The following is a 24,843-nucleotide window of genomic DNA, read 5'->3' as shown; positions in this document are numbered from 1 at the left end:
TTATGGCCCAAGACAACAATGTGATATTATTACAAATGATCGACCGACCTAACAGTTCACTTTATTTTTATAACAATTGAAGGAATTTAAGCAGAATCTGGCGCCTGCCCAGCCTTCGTAGGAAATGTGTAGAACTCATTTAAAACTTAAAAACTTGCACACAATTATGTGGAGGAGGGCCCAGCCGAAAATGCCAAATGCTCAAAATGTTGCCACACACATGTGACATTTTCCCAGGCAAACAACAAATAAAAAATAAAAGTGAAGTATATGGAAAAGAAAACTTTTAATTTTCCGCAAATGCTCCGGCGGCAGACCCTTTTCTTAACAAGAACTTTTCATTTTTAATTAAATGGCAACCGCAGATTCCAGGCCCATTCTCTAAGACCAGCTTGCGAGAAATAGAGAAAGCCAGAGAGAGGGAGAGAGGAAGAGAGAAAGAGAGGGAGAGAGAGCTGCCTGTCTGAGGTTCGCTTGGAGCAAACAGGAAACGTGTCTGCGGCAAGGAAAAACTTTAGAGCCCGCCTTCTCACAATGAAGCTCAATTAGTTAAAGGCCATGCGCGCGCGTTGCTCAATCAAAGGCCAAAATATTTCTGCCTCGGCCCACAAATCGTGCATTATTATTTGTTTGTTTGGGCCTGCTTATCAGCTGAGCCCAGAGCTTAAAGCCAGACGCAGATCAGATCATCAGACCAGGCACAGTGGGACAAAGACAACAAAACGTTAGACGTTGATTTTAACCAGTTTACACCTTTTGGCTAAGTCAATTTACAGAATGTTTGCTAAGCTTAGTCTATATTAGCTGGCATATTTATTTATTAGCTTTCTTTTCTTTATATTTCTTCCTGGTAGATGTCCTGGCCCAGTGTGCATAGTTAGCGGCCAGGCGTAGGGGCAATTGCAGTCACGCATCTCACGATTGCGCTATTATATTCTCACCTTATGATGACTGACTCGGAGCCTGAACTTGCAGCTAAAGCTGGGCTGGAGCTCAAGCTGAAGCTGTAGCTGAAGCTGAAGCTGTGCCAAGGCAATTGAAAAGCCGCAAACAATAATTGCAGTTGCCATGGCCCGAAAAAGAAAACAAAACAAGAATGCCATACACAAAGGTGCTTGACTAAAAGTCACCCTGCAGCAGCAGCTTTAAGCAAATGCTGAAACAGCCACAAAGAGCGTAATACCCCACACAAAAATGTTTGAATTTGACTGAACTCTATAACAAAACCTGACTAAAATGCTGTCAATGAAGATTAGTAGGGGCATTCCCTACATATGCAAAAAAAAAATGGTTACATCCAAAAATTTATTTAACAAACTTTTATTGACTAAGTTAACCAAGTTAATTTGCCACAATCGATCAAAAATACAGGTTCAAGACTTTAGACAAATGAGAAGGTGGAGAACCACACAATAAAATTACTAAAACTATATATATACAAATTATATTTGCTGGTATTCATTGTTTGTTAATACAGAATCGATCTAGAGGCTAAGCCAAGACCAAAACACACTCAATCTGAAAAATCGTTTAAGTTTTGGCAAAGTTATGAAAGTTTCAAGTTTAGCAGGGGCATTCCCTTAACTTACCCAACTTTAACGACCGAAAAAATTCAAATTATTATTTTTTGATAACTTTCACATCAACAATCGATTAAGGACTACGTGATATTTTGCACATAATTTAATATAATTTAAAAATATGCCATTTATATAATTCCATAAATGTTAAATAGAAAATTAAGCTAGAGAACAAGTCACGACAAAAATGCCGTCGAGCATGACAATCTCGTTCAATTTGAGAGTTACTTTTTTTTAGAATTTTCTATGCAAAGGCAACACATCTTCTAATGTGCGCTACCCCTTTACCCAATTATTAGGTATAGGGTATAAAAACCGCAGCAATTTCAGCACCGCGGCTCATCCTGTTTTCTTTCGTGGCAGCGGAGAGGGGGCAGCGCGGCGCGAATTAGGCAAATTGTGTGCAATTTTTGTGCGCGTTCAACTCACATTTTTGTTTTAACGTTAGGCAAAAAGAGGGATGTAGAGGCTGAGGGGCAACGGGAGGGACTTTAACCATTGCGATTGATTGTCTCTGCTCGTTTGCGAGCTGGTTTTTAAAAAGGTTCGTTTCGAGTTGTTAACTGTAACTGTGTTAAGATTCGCGCTCACCGTGCTATGCCTCGAACTCGAACTCGAGCCCTGTTTCTGGTTGGGCCGACCGACCGAGTTCACGGGTTCAGCACTTGTGTGTCATCCGGGCGTCTCTCTCTCTCCGGTCGGCTGTCCGCCCGGCCGTCTCTCTCTCTCTCTCTCCGTTTCAATGCATTCTATGCCCCGCAGCCATTTTTAGTCGAGCAGCAACAGCAGGACGACAACAAAAAAAAAAAAAAACAACGTTCTGACGTTCGAGCTCCCCAGCACTTGGCTTTCCACCAACTACGCCCGTCCCCGACCACTCACCCACCACAAACTGCACCTTCATTAACATAGCGACTGCAGGGAAAACAGAGTGCGGGCGGGGCTGGAGCTACGCCCGCCCATGGGTAAGGAATTTTAGCTTGGAATTTGCTGTAATCCGATACAATTTAGCGGCTTAAAGCTTCTGCCTGCTTGACGCTCAAGTTTCTCATCATCTTTTGCAGCTCTAGCCGCAGCGAGGCACGCGCTTGTTTCTTTTATCCGCCTTCGCTTTTGTTTTTTTCCAACGAGTATGACAGCATGTTATGACAGGAGCGGGGTGACTGCCGGGCAGGATGATTAGATGCCACTTCAAAGGTCTCTCACAAGCATTTACATTTCATGCAACAACAAAAAAAAACCTGACAGCGAAAGCCATCGAAGGTCACAAGTAAAAGTTCAAGTGGTTCGGAGTAGCAATAAAAATATGGCAATAATGCCAGGGTATTCAGGAAAAGAAAAACTACAGATAGAGCTAATAAGAAAACTCTTTACAGAACTTAACAATTTTAGAAAGTTTTTCAATTGGTTTGAAATAAAGAAAAAAGAGTTATATATATACTATATTTTGTGTTCTAGTCAGAAATGCCCGGCTAGGGGATACCTTAAATCTTCTCTAAGCAATAGCTTTTACCTCGTTAGCTACAAAATGAAAGATATTTGATCTGTGTAACTTATTTCAGAAGCTACATGTCAAATTTGGTAACTGTAGCTCTTAAAACTTACGAGATTTGCTTAAAAAACAGGTTTTCGATATCGATATTTATCGATTACTGGGAAATCTGGCCATGTTAACGACTATCGAAAATAAGCTCGTGCTGCGCGATCACTTGGAAGACCTACACTACAAATTTCAATTTTCTAGCTCGTATATTGAAATCGAATTGAACTTTTGGAAAAAGCGCTGGTTCGAACCATTTTTTGGATTCAGGGAATCTTGTTGATTTTCTCCTTCATCTTTACATTTTTGCAAGGGTCTTTAGTATTCGACACTGTGTACATAAATCGCATTTCTTGTTCTCATAAAATACCAACCCATTGGGTCAGCTCTGTCTAGGTTTCTGTTGTTCTTGTTGCAGAACGCACATCTGTGCTCATAAAATATGCCACGAAATCCGCTTTGCGCTGCCTCGTCTGTCTTCCTACTTGGCATCGCACTCAGAAAAGCACAAATCCAACAGGAAAATTATCAAAAAAATAAAAAACCCAAGAAAACAGCGGCAAGTGAGACAACGAAACTCGACAGAAATACGGACAGAGAGACAGAGCGACAGATGGAGGCATACAAAATGCATGTTGCAAAAAGGAATCTAAACAATTTGCGCTTACAACTTTGCTTGGTTGCTCGAAAGGGATTACATAATGTATGGCAGGAGGCAGGAGGCAGGTGGCAGAGATGGTGGGTGGCATAAACGAGGCCAGGGGTATTTGCAACAGGAATTGTATGCTACCAGCTTGTGGTGCTTGGTAATTGTTTTTTACGACACGTTCAACGAGAGCTCCTGGGCCACTGGCCATTTACTTGGGGGGCTGCACGGCGTCCTGCAAGGGTTGCTGCATCTAATTGCATGTATATAATTATGAAGGATTCACAATTGGGTGGCAGCGAGTGCCAAGGGGAGTGCTCCAGATCCCTGAAGCGTTAATCTACACTCAGTTGTTCAAGCAAATTGACTGCTGCTGCCAGGTGCTTGGCAATATTATGTTTTCTATGTTGCTAGTTGTATTTGTATACCCTATAAATAGCGCTAAGGGGCATATTCAATTATGTTAAGATATATATATCTATCAATGTGTTGCTTGGGTTGTGACTTGATCAGTGTATATATATCTATATATATATATATATATTTCATAATTCGAATATCTGTACCAAATATTATAGTATATAGTGTAATTCTTGGTGTATAGGTTTATTAAAATGGCATATTTATGACCCAAAAAGTTAACAATAATCTCACAAAAAGTACAAAAGTTATTTCAGAATGAGTTTTTTCTTGTTTATAAAGTTTTGCCTAGATATAGGGCATGTCCTACTCGAGGCTCGCTCGTCTAGCGCACTTTTACTTGTTCAGTTTTTCACTTGACATAGCATTTAATGGTAACTTTTTTTTCACCCCAACTGCTTTTTATTTAATTTAACATTTAAGCTTTAACATATTCGTTTTTTTCAGGCATATTCGTCCACGAGTTGTTTGCTTTGGTCAGAGTTCAATATTGAACCGAAACGCAAATATTTGCTGCATTTGATTTTAGTTGCAGCTGCCTCACAGATACGAATACAATTCCGAATATGAGTTTGAGTATGAGTACTCGTTTGCTGTTTGCTCTAAAGCTGCATACGAAATGCATTTATCAAAGACTGAGCACATTTCTAAGATGGCAAATGCATATTTAAATAGAGTTCAATTGTGCAAATAAATTGCCAAAGAATTTATTACGCTCGACTTAAAACATGTTTGTGGTATATTTGGGTATATATATGAAGTTGCACGTCAATAGATGATTTGTTTTTATTGATTTATGATTTTGTGACGAATCGTTGAACATACTTGAGCTGTGTTCGGCTTAGATGAGCCCCCATATTAAATTGACTCCGACTCTTATGGTCTCTAAGATAAAAGCATTTGTCTAAATTGTCTACCAATAATCCATCTACTATTTGTCCTTTTCAATATGACCAATTTAAAGACTATGAGATCTGAAGAGAATTTTCTCTATATCGATTAATAGAAAAAGTTGAATCATTTCAAACTCCCAATAGACCAATTCCCAATACAGCCGACTACAATCGTTAACAGCTTTGTTGAGCCCAACTTCGGCTCCCTTATTGAATTCATATTATTTTGTTAGGCACTTCCTGATGGGTAAATCAATATTTCCTGCAGCGCCACTTCGTTTCCTTAATAAGGCACAAGGCACTTATATTCATAAACTGAATCAACCCCCAGTTTGGCAAAAGATGACACCAAATCTGTGTAGCCAACACCTGCAGTCAACTCTTGGCAGAGAAGTCGAGGGCGTGCCAAGCCAAACGCCACTTAAATAAAGTACAAAGCAGGGACAGAGACTCGCTAATGTGCACATAAAATCAATATACGTTCGATTGCCGGCAATTTTTAAGGCTTCAACCTGTCATTTTATCAATTAAATTATCAAAAAAAAAAAAAAATAACCAGAGGAGTGTGTGTTCCAGGCAAGAGCAGACAACTTCAACTTTAGCACGTGCTCGGCAGTGGAGCAGGGGAAAGGGAACTGACATTTCCTCCGTCTGATGTGGGGCCTGTTGTTACCTTCACCTTGGCTGCAATTAATTCTGGTAACATAATCTTCACTTACTGGTTTTATATGACACTAAATCAGTGTGGCATAAGGCACGAACAGAGTCAGGGGCAGGGGCAGGGGCAGAGGCAGAGGCAAAGGCCGAGACAGAGACAGGAGCAAAGGGAGTGGCAACAGGGAAGACTTTGCCCCAAATTGTATAGCTGGATGCTAGAGTGTGAATGGGCGGAACCCCAATGATTTGCAAGCTCCAATTATGCTGATTTCTGTGTGCGTGTCTGTGTCTTTGTGTGTGTGTCACGTAGTGTTGCCAGCTTTAAAGAAGAAGAAAAACGGCTATTTCGAACAGCAAAAGAAACTAAATTGAAAAGAAGCGAAAAAAGGCTGCGCTATTTTAAATATTCAATTAAACTATATTTAAAACTCTATACAGACTGATCGAGGCACAACCCACACATATGTATGTATGTATGCATGTATGCATGCGTGCATGTTAGTTTTCTAATATCAAACGCAAAGAAAGCTAATTTTTCTGTGCTGCAAATTTAAATAAAACGAATTTTTATCAAGTGCTCTCCTCCTCGATTCTCAAAAATTCAAGTAGGCTCTGTTGAAATTCAGCAGGGCAGTACACTTTGGCTCCAACTGCCTGTGGAGGAGCAACTGTGGAGGAGGAGGCGGCGGCGCAGGAGTTGGGCGGGTAAGTAGATATGTATGTAGATGTATGTATGTAGATGTATGTATGTAGATGTATGTATGTAGATGTATGTATGTAGATGTATGTATGTATGTACATTTGTAGATTTATGTATGTATGTATGTATGTATGTGTGTATGTATGTATGTGTGTATATGTATGTATGTGTGTATATGTATGTATGTATGTATGTATGTATGTATGTATGTATGTATGTATGTATGTATATATGTGTGTGTGTGTGTGTGTGTGTGTATGTATGTATGTATGTATGGTTGTATGTATGTATGTATGTATGTATGTAAGATGAAATTTGCTAAACTATACGAGTATCATGAATTTAAGTAGGGCCCCCAGATTTTCATGCTATTTAAGTCAATGAAGTGCTGCAGGAGGAACATCAGCAGTTGGATAAGCCGAAGTTGGCGAAGCCCGAGCAGCAGAAACAGGAGTTTGAACTGGCCAAGGAATTCATTATCATGGTAGAGTTGCCGGCTCCAAGAAACTGAAGCAGTTCTGCTTGTAAGTGTTTAATAAGCACATATGTTGGCATCTACTAAACGTTACTTGGGTATGTATGAATTTTTATATACATAATACATGCACTTTTATTATATAGAACCGGGTATAACCCGACCTTGCCCTTAGTACATATAAAAAAAATTCTTGCAATGATCTTTACAAATGACTTCGATCGGACGGTAAGCCAATTTGCCATTCGCCAAAATCACTGCAACACGTATTCATTAATTTTTTATTTCATATTTGATCGAGTTATGAGCGTAAGAAATTTCCTAAATTACCCAAGTCCTATGTTTATATAGGAGATTTGATAGAACCATTTTTACAAGAATTTTGACTAAGAATTATGTTGCCAGATTAAGTGGTATATAGGATAGTTTAAAAGAAACGTGTATTTAAATGTAGATCTTCTATGCGATTCTCAAGAATTTAAATGAGTCCCACAGGTTTTCATGCTTTCTTAGTATGTGATGGGCTACAGGATGAGCAGGAGTACCAAAATTATTCAAATTTATATGAGAAAAGTTCTTTTATATATATTATATCTTTTATTGCCGTACTACGTGATTCTCATAAACACGTTTGCATGATTTGATCATAACAAGCTGTGTACAATTTTCTTTTGCATAGCTCTTCCACCAATTAAATTTCTTATACTCTTAATTTATGCCATTTTAGTTTTCCTTTGCTTTGCTACTTTGTGTCGCTTGACGCGCTACAATTCGCAACAAGTTGAAGATTCGAACTGGCAAGTAAAATAGCTATAATTCTCGGTGCACGCAAAGCAAGAGCCAGATTTGACGGCAAACAAACGTAGCAGGCAACACTGCTGCCCGGACAAGGAAATTTAATGCGCGTTGCGCTAAATTTAATTAGTTCCATTTAAAGCTCAAAACAAAAAATCAAAGAGCAGCAGTCAAAACATAAGACAAAAGACAATAACAAGCCACGGGGAATTCTTTCCGCATATTTGCACGCCAACCGATAATTATCGCTGGAAATTCGGTCAGAGGTTGACCGAGCGCATAAAAAAGAACCCAAAAACAAAAAATGCTTGCAACAACTGCCACAGATAAGCGAGGCACGTTCACATGCGCTTCATCTGCATGCGGCGATTGTTTTGTGAAACCTTAAACACCTGATATATACCTGAAGCGGGTGCTGGGGCTGGGGCTGGGGGGACAAGGGTTTAAGCTGGAGGCCAGTCTTGAACTTGGGCGCAGGTGGACCCTGTTGTAGAAGATCGTTTTGCATGGCACATCGCACGAACAGCCGATGTCCAATTCATTTTCACTTTTGGCTGCCCCGCAGGGCTGCAAAAACCGATAAATCACCGTGCGGTGATATTTCACAGTGATTTGTTGATTACGTGACTTTATTAGCGATTGTATATGTTTATGTTTATGGCTTCAATGTTCTCACTTCTCATTGTTGAATTTGTATTGTTCATAAAGAAATGCTCCACGTTTCTTTTTCATTGTTGGAAGAATAAATATCTCGATTTGTTGAACAAACAATATCACTTCTTTATAGAAAGAGTTGAAAGAGTTCAGATTTATCTGTCTTTTACTTCTTTATAGAGCAAGTTATCGGGTAGGTTCTCTTTTTGGCCTTTTGGAAGTTAAGTTAAGTTATGGAGCCTATTCTCATTTTGACCTTATAGCTGTTAGGTATCTTATATAGAAGCCGCTCCTTCCTATAGATTTGTAAGTCCAAGCAGCATCGATATGGTTTATTGCTTAAAGGGTTTTGTAAAATACAGGGAGAAAACAACCCAGCAAATTCTTAAACTCTTTCTCAGTTTCTTCTTTTGGTTTTTAAATCTTATTAAAGTATTTCTATTTTACTCTAAATAATTCAGCATTTTGTGACAATTTAACGGATTCCAATATAAAAGCTGGAACCTCGTACTTTCTTGTACTTTTTCTTATTTATGGAGCAATTTTTTTGTAAAGAATTTTGAATTTTCCATTTATAGATAACTGAAGTTTACACTGGATGAGGTATAATTATTTAAGAGTTGGTTTTTATCAATAGTAAATATTTTTTTACCAGCAATAATGTGGGTGTGAATCCAACCCTACGCCAGGTGTGATCCATCGATGCACGCTGTGTGGGTACACACAGCACACACTTTTTTTGTAGGTTTTTATTTTTTTGTAGCTGGTTGCAGCGCGTCAATTCGCTTAAGTTTTCGACATGTTGCACATGTGATGAAGATTAAGTAGAAAATAATTACAAGCTCGCGGTGCGGTGCGTTGGGGATCGCGATCGCTTTGTGATATGGCCGGGGCCGCGTGTAATTACATAAATGGCTATGTCAGTGCGGTGACAGGTCGGCGTCATCGCAACTGTCAGTTCGACTGACAGTCCATCCGTCCGTCCGTCCGTCCGATTGTCCGTCTGCCTGTCTGTGAGTCCATCAGTGGATCATCAATCGTGCGAACTTTCAAGATCCATTGGCCCGCCCACTTGCCAAAAAAAATCGAAAAAAAAACAGGCAAAACCAAACGAAACACGTTATTTGTGAATATCACTTGCCGCAGCACAAAACTCTAGAGGAGTCGAAGGTGGAGGAGGCAACTGCTCCAGCCGGAGATCTCTTTGGCTCTCAGGCTCATAAATTGCAAAAATAAAAAGGGCCAAATCAGCGTGTAAGATACACACGAAGGGTTGTGTTGTTGTCCGTCTGATTCCCCCATAAATTTTAAAGTAATTTTCTCTCAAGCTCTCGCATTATTTATGGGAAAATATTAAGCTGCCCCAAATACGGCTGACCAGCATTTACTCAAATGGAAGCTCAGATCGGTTTGTTGCCTGGAAAATTGTACGTTGGGAAAACTATGCCAAATAGAGTAATTAAATTAATGTGTCATGATATACGAGTTCTATATACAAATAGCTAAGCAAAATTGTTGCGCCCAAAGCAAAAAGCCAACAACTTTCGCACAACAATTTGTGCTCAGGTTCACTTTTCTACAGTGCGAACTTGTTAATGTGGAAAACTTTGCAAGCTCGGAAAACCAACAAAATGATAAATAAATTTAATAGAAGAAGCGGAAAATTCAGTCGAGTACAGCTGACTGTGTATATTATTTTAAAATATCTATTGAAGACGGTGCTGCGATCTTTAGAGAAACAAAATGTGTCTATTTCAGACTGCATGTGTCTACTTCATCTCTATTCAAGGGTATGATTAGTGCATCTTGAATAATCTCTGTCCGTCCGTAAGTTTAAGGAAAATCTCCACAAAGTACAATCTTGTTCGTGTTATCCTCCAGATATCTTCTATATCAGCATAAATAGTCGAGTTCGTCTACACGTCTGTCTGTCTGTCCGTTCGTTCGTCCCTCTATCCTTTCGTCTATGCCAAATAGTATTTGTCTTAAAGGCCGTAATCTTCATGAAACTTTGCACAGGTCCGTCTTTTTGTAACAGGCAGTACATATGTCGGATCGTAATACTATATCATATAGCTGTCATAGGAGCGATCAATCGGCAAATGTCTTAGAAGGGTATAAAATCTTCGGCGTGCTGCAGATATCCTTACAATCGCGTTTTAATTTATCAATGATTATTTTTGTATAATTTAAATAATAATTTCTTATATCGAAAGCTGTTCAACCTATCGAGATTCTACTGTATTTCAGCGCAGCCTGAGTTATGGGCCGCGCTGCTGTGCCTGAACCTGAGCCTGAGCCTGAACCTCGATCTACATCTGCCCCGCCTGCATCTTTATCTGACTGTGTGTGTGTGCCTGTTGTGTGTGTGTGTGTGTGTGTGTGTGTGTGTGTGTGTGGGGAGCAGGTCACGATTATCTGCATACGCAGCCGCCAATAATTTCAAAATTGGCGCACTTAAGCGCTTCACCCGGCGCGGGGGATAGCATAATTTGAAAGTTATTTTGTTGCAAGGCAAGGCCTTAAAAATTATTGAGCAATATGCTGATCTGTAAAATCATAAATAAAAAAATATTTGTACTTAGCCCGAGACGGGGCCGAGACACAGCCTCGGCACAGCCTCTGCTCTGAGGAGACTCTCCTCTTTTTGGCCATTTCGATAACTTTTATGTTATTAGGTGAGAGAGTTGGTTCCAGGCACAAAATCGCACTGGATACCGCGTACCGCCTGGTTGGCTGCAGTTGCCAGCGGCCCGGGGCCCAACAACTGATAAAGTCTTTTTATTTACAAGCTGATAATGATGGTGTAGGCGCTGTGACGGTTTCTGCTTGTAATTTATGGGCAATTTGTGCGGCCCGTAAAGATCAGAGTTGGACTAAAGAAGATTCTGTTGGACAGTAAAAGGTTGGGGCTATGAGAGATTCTGAAGATACGGGAAAGTTATCAAAATGGCCAAGAATTTCCATTAGACGGTTTATCAAGGTATTAAAGTCTTTTGTCAGATTGTGAGTGCGACATGAAAGGGGTCTTCTTTCTATTTGTTGAAGATCGAATACTTCTATGTGAGAGATATGCACATTACTTTTATTTTATATAGTGTTGAGCTTTATAAAACTATAAATTACTGAGTTTTCAGATTAGCTTTAGCAAAGCTCAAGCTCTCAAAGATAGTTCTTATAGAAAGTGGGAGATATCTGAAAAGTTAAAGATCCTCAATCCGTATACATCAAGAAATAACTAAAATAAATATAAATAACTCCTATAATCTCTTATAAACTTCGAGTTATGACTAATAAACCATGTCTCAAAATAGATATTTATCGATATTATGCAAATGGGCAGGAAATATCGAAGTATAAACTCGCTCTGCAGTTTGTTTAGCTATATTTTTAAGGAGAATATCTTCCTGGTTTTGGCAAACTTTTCATATTATAAATACATATATGTTTGGCTATAAAAATATATTTCGGCTGCACTTCTTTTACTTGTCCACGCTCCTTGAGGATGAATTTAAAATCTTCGAATTTTGTAATTTTATAGTTCGCATTCGCGCAGACAAATAGCCGGACAAATTTAAGGTGAATAAATTTACTCCTCATACTGATCAAGAACATGATCCTTGTCCTTCAAAATGTCACACATTTCGGGACAAATTTATAACAGCCCGCTGCCAGGTTATATGCCAGGAAATAAGAATAAGAAAAAAAAGCGACCCATAAAAGTGTCACAACAAAATGTTGAACTCATTTTTATACGCATATCGAAGCGTAGTTTTTACGAGGCGCATAAAACATGCAACTTGATGGCGTTTCGAAAACAGAAGACTCAAGACACAAACTAATAACAAGAATGCCCAAATGCAGCGCATAGAGAGCGATAGGAGGGAGCCAAAGAATGAGAGACAGCGATAATAAAGGCCAGGCATGGGCTAGAGACTCTCCTCCAAGCCTAAGCCGATTATGCCGCACGACGGAAAGGGGCGAGAAGGGTTGGCAAGGGGCAGGTGCGCTGCGGTTGGGAAGCACATAAAAATGTCGCTGGACAGCGGAACGATCTACTAGAATCGTGTTAAGTGTGCGACGTTTGCTGCCAGGCTTGGGACAGGGGGCAGGTTGAGGCAAAGCCAGTGTCGATGTCGCTGCCCGTTCTTGTTGTTGCTGTTTTGTTGTTGTTGTTGTTGTTGTTGTTCGTGTGTCGCTGCTGATGAGTGTCATTAACATCAAATTACCACAAGTCAAAGTCATGTTGACCAAAATAAGAGCCCAGCCAAAAAGCGACAGCAGACAGGCAGGGAAGAAAAGGAATCGCTATCGAAACGAAACGCAACGCATTGAAAACCACAATAACTGGCACTGGAGAGCCACTGTGGTCCCAGCTTGCCACAGCTTGTGGCAATGCGAACTGACAGTTGCGCCTCACCGCATCCACAATTAGACATAGCTCGTGCCCAGACGCTAGTCAAAGGTAACTATGATTAGATAATCGTTGAGACTATGCCTGGAAATTTCCATACATCCCACGCCATCGTCTTATAAATAGCTTGAGCAGTCCCAACTCCAAGCATACTATCACATAAAATACCCTAAACTTAGTCAATGGGGCTTCAAATGGGTCTTATTCAGTTATGTGCTATTTTGTTAACAAATAGAAGAAGCAGACAACAAATTTTCGCCACCGATAAATATCGATTTGCAAAAGTTTATCCTCCATCGATAAACATCGATAAATATCGATTTGTAAAACTTTTTATTTTTTTAGAAATTGAGAGATATTAGAATTTAAAAAATCTCTATTATACCTTAATGAACATCTGGTTTTTGTGATTTTTAGCCGTCTCCAGTTTCCGACAAGATCGATAAATATCGATTGCTAAGCTTCTTAAGTTCAAATTTGTAATATGATTTTCGATTTTCTTAATTCTAAGATATTTTCGGTGTGTATAATTAAAACGTACTTTCTGGTGTAAGAGCCACATATCTCACCTGCCCATAGAGCATTCCCTAGTCCCTTCTAAGCGAATCCCTCGCACATGTTTAATAGATTGATCTAGTGGACGTATCTAAATCTTAAGCAGACTGCGAGATGTGCATAATTATGTTAAACACGCCAAACTCATTCATAAATCCTTTTGCCAACATTCTCACCCCACACCCGGACTGGAACCCACCCAAAGAGCGCGCAGAGCCGAGGCCCAGGAATGGAGTTCAGAACTAAAAGCGAGTATTAACATACTAGATATTTTTCATTTAACTCAATGGATTAAAGCTGCTTCACGCATTTGTCTGCTCAGCGAATACACAACTTTTGTAGGTGATAAAATTTGATGGTAATTTATTAAGCGCCCGAGACGGGGACTTGGAACTGTTTTTTGGGTCTTGCGAACGAAATCACAAAATGAAATCAATAAACCAGTCAATAAAAACAGAAACTGAAACCGAAACAATTTTAAGATGCAAATTATGCAAATGAGACGCACAGATTTCATGTACAACAACAAAAAAAGTCCCCAAAAAAAAAAAAAATTAAAACAAAATATAAAACAATTTTTCTCTTTCACAATTTTTGATTTTTAAATGTTTTTATGTTTGCACATTTCAACAAATAAGCGCGTCGCCGCGTGGGCGTTTCTAATAAAGGGGCGTGGCTAGCTAGATTTATTTATAAACGCAAACAAACTTACCTGTGCGCTGCGCCAAGGTATTTGTTGCTGCCGCCGCCGGCTCGCCTTGGGTTCGACAAAGCCGCTTCCAAAGTAACATTTTACAGGTGCTGCGATGCTGCTGCTGATAAGACAAAATCAACTGATTAACTGATTATGAATGCTGTGAATGCGGGTGTCGCCTTATTGCAAAATCGCTTTAACATTTAACACACACGCACACACACATATATTGATTGAAAGCCGCGCAATCTGCATAAAATTATAATAACTCAAATGTCTCTGCGCACGCGCCGCGTCGACTGCGACTGCGACTGCAAACAGGAGTCAGCGCCGGCGTCGAGGTTGGACAACGGCGCACGTGCCGCGTTCGAAATGCAACTGTGACGCGCACCGAAAACGAAAAAGAGTGAAAAGCGCCGACGTCAACGTCAACAGCGACGGCGACAGCAACGGCGACAGCAGGTGCCAGTGTTGCCACAGTTGGTTGGCTGTTGTTTGTGCTCAATCGCCGAGAGAATCGAAATCAGTTTTTGCGCCCTCGCTTTCGAGTTTCCGCAATAGCTTCGATTTTGTGGACTTCCGTTAAGCGGGCTTTGCGCGGCCGGCACTTCTGCGCCGCACGACGGTTAATTAACGAATAAAAGTCGCTTTTGTGAGCAGAGGGCTTAAACGCGGCGTACGCTGCTAAAAAAAAAAAAAAAACTAAACCAACACAGAAAAATGAAAAAGAAAATATGTTACACCCAACGCGATGAGCGCAACGCTGCTGCGTCGGCGTTGGCAGCGGCCGGCGCACATTGGGGCCAGTGGAAGCATAAAACAGGTGTAAAAGTTGAACTGAATGAACGTAAAACGGTTCAAAGACACGGGTCAGGCGCACGCATATCTCTGTACGTGCGCGTGTGTGTGTGTGTGTGTGTGTGTGAGTACATGTGCATATGCTAGATGAACTTGTAGCCGTTAAATTTTACGATTTTCAGGGTGTGGACAATTAGAAGCTCATAAAATGCATCCAATTAAGCGATTTTATGGTTAGATTTTTGATATTAACAAATGCACTTACCGTATTGATTGAACGGTCATAAAATTTGGTTTTACAAACGCGATAACAGAATTGACGCATTTGTCGCCTGCCTTTAATTGAAATTTTGCGTTGCCACTAGTCACAATTTTAAGCACTGTGCGCAGCCAGCGTCGACTGCAACGCCGCTGCCAGCCGCCATTGTTGTTGTGGTTGTTATATTTTTTTTTTTGCCAAAAATGTGTAACAAGCGTTGGGCGCATTTCTTGCCTGCTCTCTCGCCCGTGCAAAGTTCATAATGCACGCAAAAGCGACTTTAACGCTGCTTTTGTTATTGTATTCTCTTTTTCGCTTGCACATTTATTGCTTTACGCTTGACGCGTTTATATTGTGAACGCAGGCGATTTGTTACTGTTGTTGTTGTTGCTGTTGCTGTTGTTGCTGCTGCTGACCAACATGCAATGCGGCGGCTTCTTGGCCCCCATGCGGAAAACGTCTTTCTTTTCGCTGCTTCGTCTGTCTATTTGACATATTGCACTTGCTGCGCGCTGCTGACAACGCCGACGTCGCTGCCGCTGCCGCAGCCGCAGCCGCTGCCTGTTCATTAAGCGAATCAGCGTAGCGAAGCATAAAGGCAAAATTAACATAAGACAACTTCTTTTTCGTCGACTTCTGCGCGCTGTGGCGGAATTAAAGACCCTTTCTATTGCTACACATGACCGTGTGTGTGTGTGTGCGTCTAATTGCTATACAAATTTTAAACGAAACTTAGTTTTGTTTCTTTTTTTGTGACAGGTCATAGCAGCGGTTATATGCTTTGTACTTGTTTCTCTTGTTGTTGTTGTTGCTGTTGCGGAAGTTTTGCCATTCACAATAGGCAGGCCGTCTGCACTGTGCGCGTCTGTGAACCATGCAATCGCCATAATTATCCGAATTCTCTTGCAACTACCATATACATATATCACTTAGTCACGCTTTATGTTATACATTTGAAAGAAACAGAAAACAGTAGAACTTATAAATATGTATTTTGATATATTGAAATGCAAGCTCGCTCGCTGCACCCAAAACACGCGGCAAGTTTTTGCAACTCAACTAGGTTCACAATAGTCAAAGTATCGATGCTATCGATATTCGGCTAGCGCTATCGAACCCATTTCGATAGCTTGTTAGGGCATAAAAGCTGCGACTTGCCACAAATTGAATTACTTTGCGTTTGCGTGCCTGAAAATTATTTTGATTATGAATATTTATGTGTGCAGCTGCGCAACAATATGTAGCACTGCCGTATGGCAACAGGCGCGTGTCTGTGGCAACGATGCGTTGCCATGTTAACCACATTATAAACAAGTAAAAGTGCGCTGGAAGAGTGTGCCCGACTAGAAGATTCCCTGCATATAGCTGTAAGTTCCAGCAAGCTTTATACTAGGAACAATTCATTTTTAAGTAACTTCTGTATTTACAGTTCGATACTTATGAAATTTTCAGTGCTTAAATATATATATTTATCGATAATTATCGATCTAAATTTCTGTTTTAAAGGGAACGGAGGTAGGTAATCAAATAGTGAAATATTCTTGATCTATGTCTACTACATGGCCATTTTGCATATCCAGCTCATATAAACTATCGATATGTGCTATAAACACCACAATCAATAATCGATAATTATCGAATTCGAGAAAAAACGGTAGGAGATAAGAGAAAGTTAAATCTTGTGGTATACGAAATTTCATATTATAAATAGGATTACTTCTGCCTGTTCCATACATGAGCACAACTGCAATATACCCTACTTCGAAGCACTTCCTATTGGTACAGTGTATATTCGAGCTCTATAATAGCTGCTAAATTAGAATTTTATCAGCCACGATGTCCAGGCCGTTGAACAAGGATTATCGAGCTGCTGATTTCCAGCAGCTCAGCCAGCTGATCAGGAATCATCCGCTGATGAAGACGACCACGTCGGAGCAGCTGCCCATGCAGACGCTGCGCTCGCCCGAATACCGCACCAAGTGCGTGATGCGCGCCTCGCTGGATGACATAGCGCTGGGCGTGAGTATACAAAAAGGAAGCACTTCCCACTCAGCCTCAAACTGTGTGCCTTGCTCCAGATAAATCTGTTCAAGCTGCAGTTGGGTGGCGACAGGGACAGGGACAGTGACAGGGAGAGGGAGAGGGACACGGCCAAAGCAGAAACTGTTGGCTTTGCGCCCGCGGCTCGCAAATCGGCCAAGCCGACGGCCACGCCCTTTATCAAAGTGCTGCTGAGAAAGACGCCGCTTGTGGTGCTGTTCGAGCGCCCCAGCATGACGGCCGAGGCGGACAGCGAGGAGGGGCGCCAGGTGTTGGCGGATAATCGGCGCTACGAGCAGCTGCTGGCGGGCACAGACAAATCCCGACGCACCGTCGACTCGGAAACGCAGACGATATCGACGCTGCTGAAATCGCGGCTGGTCAACACGGAGCGCCTGCGCACCGACCAGGTGGCCTCCTATGTCTCCAACTTCGAGATGTTCGACACGTACAAGGATCTGGAGGCGTCCACGAAGAGCGTTCAGGTGCAGGGCGACCAGCAAATGGAGGTGACCACCTATCGCGTCGGCGGCGTGGATCAATTTGTGGCCATCAATAAGCTGTCCAGCTTCCGGCTGGCGCTTATGCTGACCATGCGCATCCTGGCCAGCAATGTGTACGAGCCGGAACAGCGCCGTTTTCGCAATATGACGCCACCCGATCCGCTCGCCGAGGATGTAAAGTTCCGGTACCGGCTGCGCCTGCTCTGGCGTCTGAGTGCACCCACCTCCTGCCCGTTGCCCGGAGCCCGGCAGGCGGTGACCGGGATTAGTTTTTGTCCCAGCAATGGCGACATTTTTGCCGTGTCGTATGGTATTTATACCCATGCGCAGCTGGGCAAGCAGCCCGGCATCAGTCCCGGCCATGTCTACGTGTGGAACATCAAGAATCCGGTGAATCCGGAACGCTGCTACAATTACGCCGTGCCCGTGGTCACGTTACAGTTCGCGCCGGCGGCTCCACAGCTGCTGGCCATTGGCCTGCACAATGGCGATGTCCAGGTGCGTGACATTTCGCAGCCGGAGGATCAGCCGCCGCTGGCCAACTCGCAGCGCAGCAGCTCACCCCACTTCGAGCCGGTGACATCCATCAAGTGGATACAGCGCACCGATGGCGATGTGCCCGGCGAGCCCGATCTGACGCCTCTACTGGCTGCCTCGCAGTCGGGCGCCATCACCAAATATCAGCTGATTAATAGTCCACATCTGTTGGGCTTTCAGCATCAGTATTTTGAGCGTGCCGAGGCCGAGCTGGAGGGGATTCCCCTCCAGTGTCAGGCGCAGCGTGTCCCACTCCTGGCAAATCGCCACGTGCAGTGCCTGGAACTCGTGCTGGATCCGTTGCAAACGGATTTTTACTATGTGCTCACCGATGAGGGCACCATGTACAAGTGCTCCACCAATTATCCACTGCAGCATCTGGAGCAGCGCCAGGTGCACGAAACGCCCGCCGTCTGCATGGACTTCTCGCCCTGGTCCCCCAAGCTCTACTTGACCTGTGGCAGCGATTGGTGAGTGTTTGGCTCCATTTCAATTCCTTCTAATCCAGTTAATCCTATGCAGGTGCATTCGCATCTGGCTGGGCGGCATCCTGCTGCCGCTGATCACCCTGCAGCATCATCTGTCGCCGGTGCACTGCGCCCGCTGGAGCCGCACTCATTCGACCATTTTGGTTTCGCTCAGCCACAGCACCATCGACATCTGGGATCTGCGCAACAGCACACTGAAGCCCGTCTCGTCCACCACAATCGATGCCCGGATTGACTACACGACCTTCTGGTGAGCATTCTGCTTATATTCTGCTTCAACTGAACTCAGGATTTCCATTTCATTTCCAGCTTTTCGCACTGTGGTCGCTGCCTGGCCGTGGGCAATGAGGCCGGCAATCTTCTCATGCTCGCCTTTGAGGACATGCCCTTTCCGCCGCATTTTCAGTACAGGCAGCTGAAGCGTGCGCTCTTCAAGGCCCTGGCCTTGGATCCGGAGCTGCTGCAACAGGTCAAGAGCGTGGGTTCCTTTAGTTATCCCGAAGGCGGCAAGCACACAGCAGCGCAATAGACTTGTTCGGAGAATTAAAATTACTTAAGCAACCATTTTCCCCCAGAGGCGTGATTTACCCGAAACGCGTGAAACACAGCTTTAATAAATGTGCCCCATTTTTCACCAAGCGAGAAACAAGCAAATAATAAAGGATAAAGGAGTTAATAAATCTCCCCCTTTTTCCACCAAGGGGTGTGATTAACTCGAAAAGCGTGAAACACATCTCCAAGAAATATTTTATAAAAATGTTTGAAAGTCAGTTTGAAGGCGATATCTGAAATTGTGCGGAACTTTACATGTCTACAGTTCAGGGGCGTGATTTACCCGAAAAGCGTGAAACAATTCTCAATTACATGTCTTCTATTTTTCACTAAGGCGCGTGATTTAGCCGAAAAGCGTGAAAAACATCTCAAAGAAATGTTTAATAAATATAATTGAAAATGAGTTTAAAGGCGATTGAATTGAAAATAAAAAATTTTAACACAACTCTTTTCCAAGAACTTTCCACCTATACGAGTGGAATTTTCTAAAACTCTGTACCCGTTTTTCACCAAAAATAAACAAGATTTATATAGACAATACTTTAAGTTAAGCATATCTAAAATTGAAAAACTTTTCTATGGACGAATCCACTACCCTCATAATGTGCTATTAGCTTACGCAAATCTCAACTTTCCAAGTTTGTATCACAGCAAAAACTCAACTAAACGCACATGGGGAAATTCCTGATCAAGTTTGAGGCTCAGCTCTGTGCCACATTGCTATCGCTGGTTAACCCAATTCGAGGGTTATCAGCGGGGCATATTTGCATATAAAGTTGGAGCACCTGTGGCGCACCTTGAGCACCTGATAGCCCGCCAAGTTCAGGCCGAGGCTTGTGGTTTTTTGTGAAGCATTTTTCCGTTTTGGTTTGCGACCGCAGTCAGTTGGCAACGAGACGTACACAATGCCCCATCGAATGCGCCAGAATCTGTTGTTGCCCGCGACGCCAACGGCGACCCAGCACGATCCGCGCACACATTTGCGGCATTTGCCGCCCGCCTACAGCTTGGCCCAGACGCCCTACAGCCGGGACAAGGATTTTGCGCCCCAGCTGCGCTACCAACTGGAGCTGCCGCGCAAGCCCAAGCTGCGTCCCTGCAAGGTCATCTTTGTGGGTGACTGCGCCGTGGGCAAAACGGCCATTGTGAATCGGTGAGTCATTTGGGTGATTCTCCAATGAAAACTTTGATTGAATCTTGTTGGGATTTGCTACTACTACAGCTTCTGCTACGACAAGTTCCAGTCGAACTATAAGGCAACCATTGGCGTTGACTTTGAGCTGGAGAACTTTAGCATATTGGGTCACAATTTCGGCCTGGAGATGTGAGTGTACAGTTCCCTGGCAGGCACTCCAACCTAAAGTCTCCTTTTTGCTTGCAGGTGGGATACGGCTGGCCAGGAGCGTTTCAAGTGCATAGCGGGCGCCTATTATCGCAATGCTAGTGGTAAGCATGGCTGCAGCTTTGAAATCTCCATCTAACCCCCTTTGTTGCAGTCATTGTGGCCACCTACGACATGGCCAAGCGCGAGTCTCTAGAGGCTGCCAAAAAGTGGCTTTCGAGCGCCCTCAACTACAACACAACGCAGAAACCTTTGATATTTCTAGTGGGCACAAAAGCAGATCTCTTGGTGAGCACAAACATCGATTTAAGTAATCCAATCCTTAGGCATATTTTTTTAACCCAGACCAAGGAGGAGTTCGTGCGAATGGAGCGCCTCGCGGGCGTGGCAGCTGCCGAGCTGCAGGCCGAATATTGGTCCGTATCGGCGCGTTCCGGTTACAAGATCAACGAATTCTTTCAACGTTTGGCCGCATTGGCCTTTGAAACGGCCATGCAGCAACAATTAAAATTATTAAAGAGCACAGCAGAGGAGCAGACGACACAAACGCCAGAAAAGTCGCAAAAATTTGGTAGGTTACATCGAAAAATGCGCGGCAAATTTTTGTTATTTTGTTATGCTATTTACAGACTTACGCAGTTATTTCACAAGTCGCTCCAGCAAACAAAAGAGTGGCTGTGCCTGCTGATTAACACACACACTTCACATTTTATTTTTATAAATACATTTTAATTTTACTGCACACAAAACAACGGTTTTTTATTGACAGACAGGGCTGCCGTACCTTTAAATTTTCTATAGCGTTGCCACTAGCCTGCCACTTTGTTTTAACTGCACGTTGCTTAGCGTTGCCATTTTACCATATATCGTCATACAGCGTTGCCACTTGCTACGCATCTGGCCACGCTACTGTCAAAATGGGCTTCCGCTCATTTGTCAAATGCCCCTCAGTTTTCCTTTTCATTTCTTTTTCTCGTAGAAATGCCACCTAAAAAGCCAACCGAGAAATCCGGTAAGGATTTTTCATATAAAAATGTCTAAAAAATGTGTGGTTTTGTCATCAGCAGCAAGGTTAAAGCAAGCACAATGCACGGATATATGTAGAAATGTGTTAAAATAAGAATTTCAAGCAAATATAACAGAAAATGTTTCGCCATATTTGCGCCACGTGCGGTGTGGCTGCGACTCGGCATTGAAAACAATTTACAACGCGTGTGTGAAGCAGCCAAGTGCTGTATTTAAGCAAAAAGCGCATCTATTATTAAATTCAAGTGCAATAGTTATTAAAAATGAAGACTGCTGTGTTGTTGCTGCTTGCCCTAGCGTTGTGCGTTCGTGCTTAACCCAACTTTTTTGCAGCTCTGTTTACTAGTGTTAATTTATATTGTTAATTGCCAATTGCAGCAAAGCCTGGCGATAAGAAGCCAGAGCAGAAGAAGGCGGCCGCGGCGGCGCCTGCTGCTGCCAAGAAGGAGGCACCAGCTGCAGCTAAGCCTGCGGCTGCTGCCCCCAAGAAGGCTGCTGCTCCCGCCAAGAAGCCCGCTGCCGCTGCTGGTGCTGCCAAGAAGCCAGCCGCTGGAGCTGCAAAGAAGCCCGCCCTGAAGAAGCCAATCACCAAGCCAAAGGCTAAGGATCTGAAGAAGAAATTGGGCGCTGGCAAGAAGCCCCAGTCTGTGCTGGCCAAGCTCTCCGCCAAGGCACGTGCTGCTGCCAAGGGCAAGAAATCCGTGGGCAAGGCTGGCGCCAAGCCCGCCAAGGGTACGGCTAAGGCCAAGGCTGTTGCCTTGTTGAACGCCAAGAAGGTGCAGACCAAGGTGAGCAAGTGCCGAGTGCTGAGCGTATCAAACGAAAGCTAATCATGTCTTTTGCTATGGTTACCAAACAGATCATCAAGGGCGCTTTCGGTACACGCACACGCAAGATCCGCACCAATGTGCACTTCCGTCGTCCAACAACGTTGAAGCTACCACGCAATCCCAAATACCCCAGGAAGTCGGTGCCCACCAGGAACCGCATGGATGCTTACAACATCATCAAATACCCGTTGACCACGGAAGCAGCCATGAAGAAGATCGAGGACAACAACACCTTGGTCTTCCTCACACACCTGCGCGCCAACAAGAACCACGTGCGTGCCGCAGTCCGCAAGCTCTACGACATCAAGGTGGCTAAGGTTAACATTCTGATCAGGCCCGATGGTCAGAAGAAGGCTTATGTGCGCCTGGCGCGTGACTACGATGCTCTCGATATCGCCAACAAGATCGGCATCATATAAGCATGCAAAATGGGAACGTACATCGCGTTTTACATTTTCACAATAGAATTCTTTTTCTATAAACAAAGTAATAACTAAGCTGACAAAATAGAGCGAGGATGAACGTTTCAATGTTGTCTGGGTATAATAAAAAACAAACAAAAACTCTAATAACAACAGAATGTATGGCTTTGCTATTGGGTTGGTATTATTATTATTTTTATTTTAGATTGTTTCAGCACAAACTGGACTGGATTATACTTTTTAATAGGTAAGCTGCATTAAAATCTTATCAAAACTGATCACTAATTTCTTTCTATTTTCAGCTTGGTGCTGGTCAAACTCATTTTAATTAAAAGGTAAGAACTATTTTCTGATTTAAAGCTTTCTATTTCTATATGATGATTTTTTCAAGTAGGAATCTCATTGAGCTTCAGTCATTCGTTGCCATGAAATCAACTTCTTTTCCTGAACATAATATCTATCCATATTTCATGAATTCTCCGAGATTTAAACTAATCTTATTAATTTCTTTGTACTTTCCAGTTCGGATTGATTGCCAACCGTCGTTTATTTTCCCAAAGGTGTGTATAAAAACATTGTTTAATAGATTATAAATTACGTTTAAGCATTTACAACTTTTATGATGATTTATTCAAGTAGGAATCTCATTGAGCTTCAGTCATTCGTTGCCATGAAATGAACTTCTCTTTCTGAACAAATTTGCTTTAGTTTTAAACAGCAACTTTAAATAACAAAACTAAACTGATTACATGTAATTTTTATATATTTCAGCAAACGGAAAGGACATGGATTAAGCACAGGAAAAACCGCTTCTATATTAAAATTAATATAATAAAAAGTGTCTTGTCTAAAAATTTGTACTCTTTTAATATCTCCGAAACTGTTTTCTAAATTTGTCATAATGATAATCATCCGTTGCGCGCTTAACGCCATTTGGATTTGTTTGATGCTGCGCCGATTTGTTGTTGCCATCTTTATCCTCACGCTTGCGTCTCCTCTGTTCATTGTTGTCTTCAATGTTAACTGGAAACAAGAGAAGATCCATTTAGTAACAAACATTTGATGAAGATTAAGCAGCTTACAGCGATTGTGTTGCATGAAATTGACCGCCATGTTGGTGGGCACAAACTGTGAGGGTCCATCCTTTTTGTTCTTGGCATCCTGCAGCAGCTTTTGCTTAGCATCCTCCGTGGCCTCGATGTTGTGAATCTTGGCATGAATGCCCAGATCCACTTCGGGTATGCCATTTAGCATTTGATTCGACAACATTTCTTCGGATCTGTGCGATGAGGACTGACGCAGGTGGTCGGGCAGCGCGTAGAGTGCCGCATCCTCGGGTGTCAGATATTTATGGGCATCGCTGTCATCATTCTCGTTTTCATCTGCAGCGCCGCCTTTGCGCTTTTGCAGCTCCTGTTCAATGTATTTCATCATTTCCTCGTCTTCGTCACGTTTATTGGTCTCGGCCGAGAATTGCGTACCAATGCCCACATCATAGGCATCATCGGCTTCCTTCATTTTGCCGGATTTCATTTGTTGCATGTTGACCAGCCCGCCAATCTTCACATTGAATGGATCCTTGATGGCCAGCTCTTCCTCTGGCGCGACTTTCTTGCCGAGCGCCAGGCCCACTAGGCTGACGCCATTGGGACGCTGTCTTAAGCGTTGTCGCTCCTTGATTTCGTCGAGTGTGAGCCTGTTTAAAACAGAATTTAATTAGATGTTAATATATAGAAAATGTAGATACGCACTGCTCCTCGTTGTCGCCATCATCAGAATTCTTGCGCTGGCGCAGATTTTTGCGGGACGATTTCTTAAAAACCACTTTGGTAGGTTCCTCCGCCTCCTCCTTGTCCTCTTTGTTGTCTGTTTGCATATTGTTAAGCAGTTCAAATCGTATTTTATTAAAAGTAATGTAAACCAAGTACAATTTTTGTTTACAATTCGCGATTTCATTAATATCGATATAATATCGCAGTGCTGCAAATATATCGATAGTCAGAGTTGCACTGGCGACGGCGTT

General features: G+C 42.6%; 5 protein-coding genes, 1 long non-coding RNA gene and 2 other non-coding genes across 14 annotated transcripts in view; 6 read left to right on the top strand and 2 right to left on the bottom strand.

Moving 5' to 3' along the window:
• LOC6624505 (uncharacterized) overlaps positions 1 to 21,320 on the bottom strand; it is a 67,554-nt gene extending 46,234 nt beyond the window's left edge. The window contains exons 1-3 of one of the 4 annotated variants that reach the window (XM_032434996.2): positions 21,178 to 21,320; positions 15,087 to 16,018; positions 14,042 to 14,144 (exon numbers count right to left, since the gene is read on the bottom strand). In XM_032434996.2, the coding sequence (XP_032290887.1) occupies positions 14,042 to 14,144; positions 15,087 to 15,146 (163 nt within the window). In that variant the 5' untranslated portion in view covers positions 15,147 to 16,018; positions 21,178 to 21,320. The remainder of the gene's footprint in view (positions 1 to 14,041; positions 14,145 to 15,086; positions 16,019 to 21,177) is intronic. The other 3 variants (XM_032434997.2, XM_032434998.2, XM_002046354.4) reach the window with 3 other exon arrangements.
• Positions 6,368 to 19,580, top strand: LOC6624312 (dynein axonemal intermediate chain 4). 4 transcript variants are annotated; one of them, XM_032435000.2, is made up of 11 exons: positions 6,368 to 6,441; positions 6,787 to 7,009; positions 7,087 to 7,139; positions 16,307 to 16,447; positions 16,510 to 16,595; positions 16,661 to 16,734; positions 16,792 to 16,859; positions 16,912 to 17,099; positions 17,159 to 18,630; positions 18,683 to 18,898; positions 18,958 to 19,580. In XM_032435000.2, the coding sequence occupies exons 8-11, from the start codon at positions 16,917 to 16,919 to the stop codon at positions 19,175 to 19,177; spliced, it is 2,091 nt and encodes a 696-aa protein (XP_032290891.1). In that variant the 5' UTR covers positions 6,368 to 6,441; positions 6,787 to 7,009; positions 7,087 to 7,139; positions 16,307 to 16,447; positions 16,510 to 16,595; positions 16,661 to 16,734; positions 16,792 to 16,859; positions 16,912 to 16,916; the 3' UTR covers positions 19,178 to 19,580. The 4 variants fall into 4 exon arrangements, with proteins under 4 accessions (XP_032290891.1, XP_032290890.1, XP_070064624.1 ...); XM_032434999.2 differs by lacking the exon at positions 7,087 to 7,139 and having other exon boundaries at positions 16,792 to 17,099; XM_070208523.1 differs by lacking the exon at positions 16,307 to 16,447 and having other exon boundaries at positions 16,792 to 17,099.
• On the top strand, positions 19,852 to 21,280 carry RabX5 (RAS oncogene family member RabX5). The gene is made up of 6 exons (XM_002046346.4): positions 19,852 to 20,353; positions 20,423 to 20,524; positions 20,582 to 20,646; positions 20,697 to 20,830; positions 20,888 to 21,113; positions 21,172 to 21,280. The coding sequence occupies exons 1-6, from the start codon at positions 20,106 to 20,108 to the stop codon at positions 21,228 to 21,230; spliced, it is 834 nt and encodes a 277-aa protein (XP_002046382.2). The 5' UTR covers positions 19,852 to 20,105; the 3' UTR covers positions 21,231 to 21,280.
• Positions 21,321 to 21,437: 117 nt separating the features above from the next.
• RpL23A (ribosomal protein L23A) lies at positions 21,438 to 22,978 on the top strand. The gene is made up of 3 exons (XM_002046345.4): positions 21,438 to 21,554; positions 21,947 to 22,356; positions 22,428 to 22,978. Exons 1-3 carry the CDS (start codon positions 21,524 to 21,526, stop codon positions 22,815 to 22,817), a joined length of 831 nt encoding a protein of 276 aa, XP_002046381.1. The 5' UTR covers positions 21,438 to 21,523; the 3' UTR covers positions 22,818 to 22,978.
• A 184-nt stretch (positions 22,979 to 23,162) lies between these two features.
• LOC138911126 (uncharacterized) lies at positions 23,163 to 24,046 on the top strand. Its single transcript, XR_011416462.1, has 2 exons — positions 23,163 to 23,380; positions 23,592 to 24,046. It is a non-coding gene; the product is annotated as an uncharacterized lncRNA (long non-coding RNA).
• On the top strand, positions 23,184 to 23,278 carry LOC6622138 (small nucleolar RNA Me28S-Am2634). Its single transcript, XR_048877.2, has one exon. It is a non-coding gene; the product is annotated as a small nucleolar RNA Me28S-Am2634 (small nucleolar RNA).
• LOC6624142 (small nucleolar RNA Me28S-Am2634) lies at positions 23,429 to 23,523 on the top strand. Its single transcript, XR_048876.2, has one exon. It is a non-coding gene; the product is annotated as a small nucleolar RNA Me28S-Am2634 (small nucleolar RNA).
• On the bottom strand, positions 23,664 to 24,777 carry LOC6622054 (splicing factor C9orf78). The gene is made up of 3 exons (XM_002046344.4): positions 24,572 to 24,777; positions 23,903 to 24,516; positions 23,664 to 23,843 (listed from the first exon to the last, which is right to left on the bottom strand). Exons 1-3 carry the CDS (start codon positions 24,694 to 24,696, stop codon positions 23,686 to 23,688), a joined length of 897 nt encoding a protein of 298 aa, XP_002046380.1. The 5' UTR covers positions 24,697 to 24,777; the 3' UTR covers positions 23,664 to 23,685.
• Between the last annotated feature and the right edge of the window lie 66 nt (positions 24,778 to 24,843).

The sequence above is a fragment of the Drosophila virilis genome, chromosome 3 (genome assembly GCF_030788295.1).
Source record: "Drosophila virilis strain 15010-1051.87 chromosome 3, Dvir_AGI_RSII-ME, whole genome shotgun sequence".
In the NCBI taxonomy this organism is placed as follows: Eukaryota; Metazoa; Arthropoda; class Insecta; order Diptera; family Drosophilidae; genus Drosophila; species Drosophila virilis.
The sequence above is the reverse complement of the archived record's forward strand: the minus strand, read 5'-3'. Positions and strand labels throughout refer to the sequence as shown.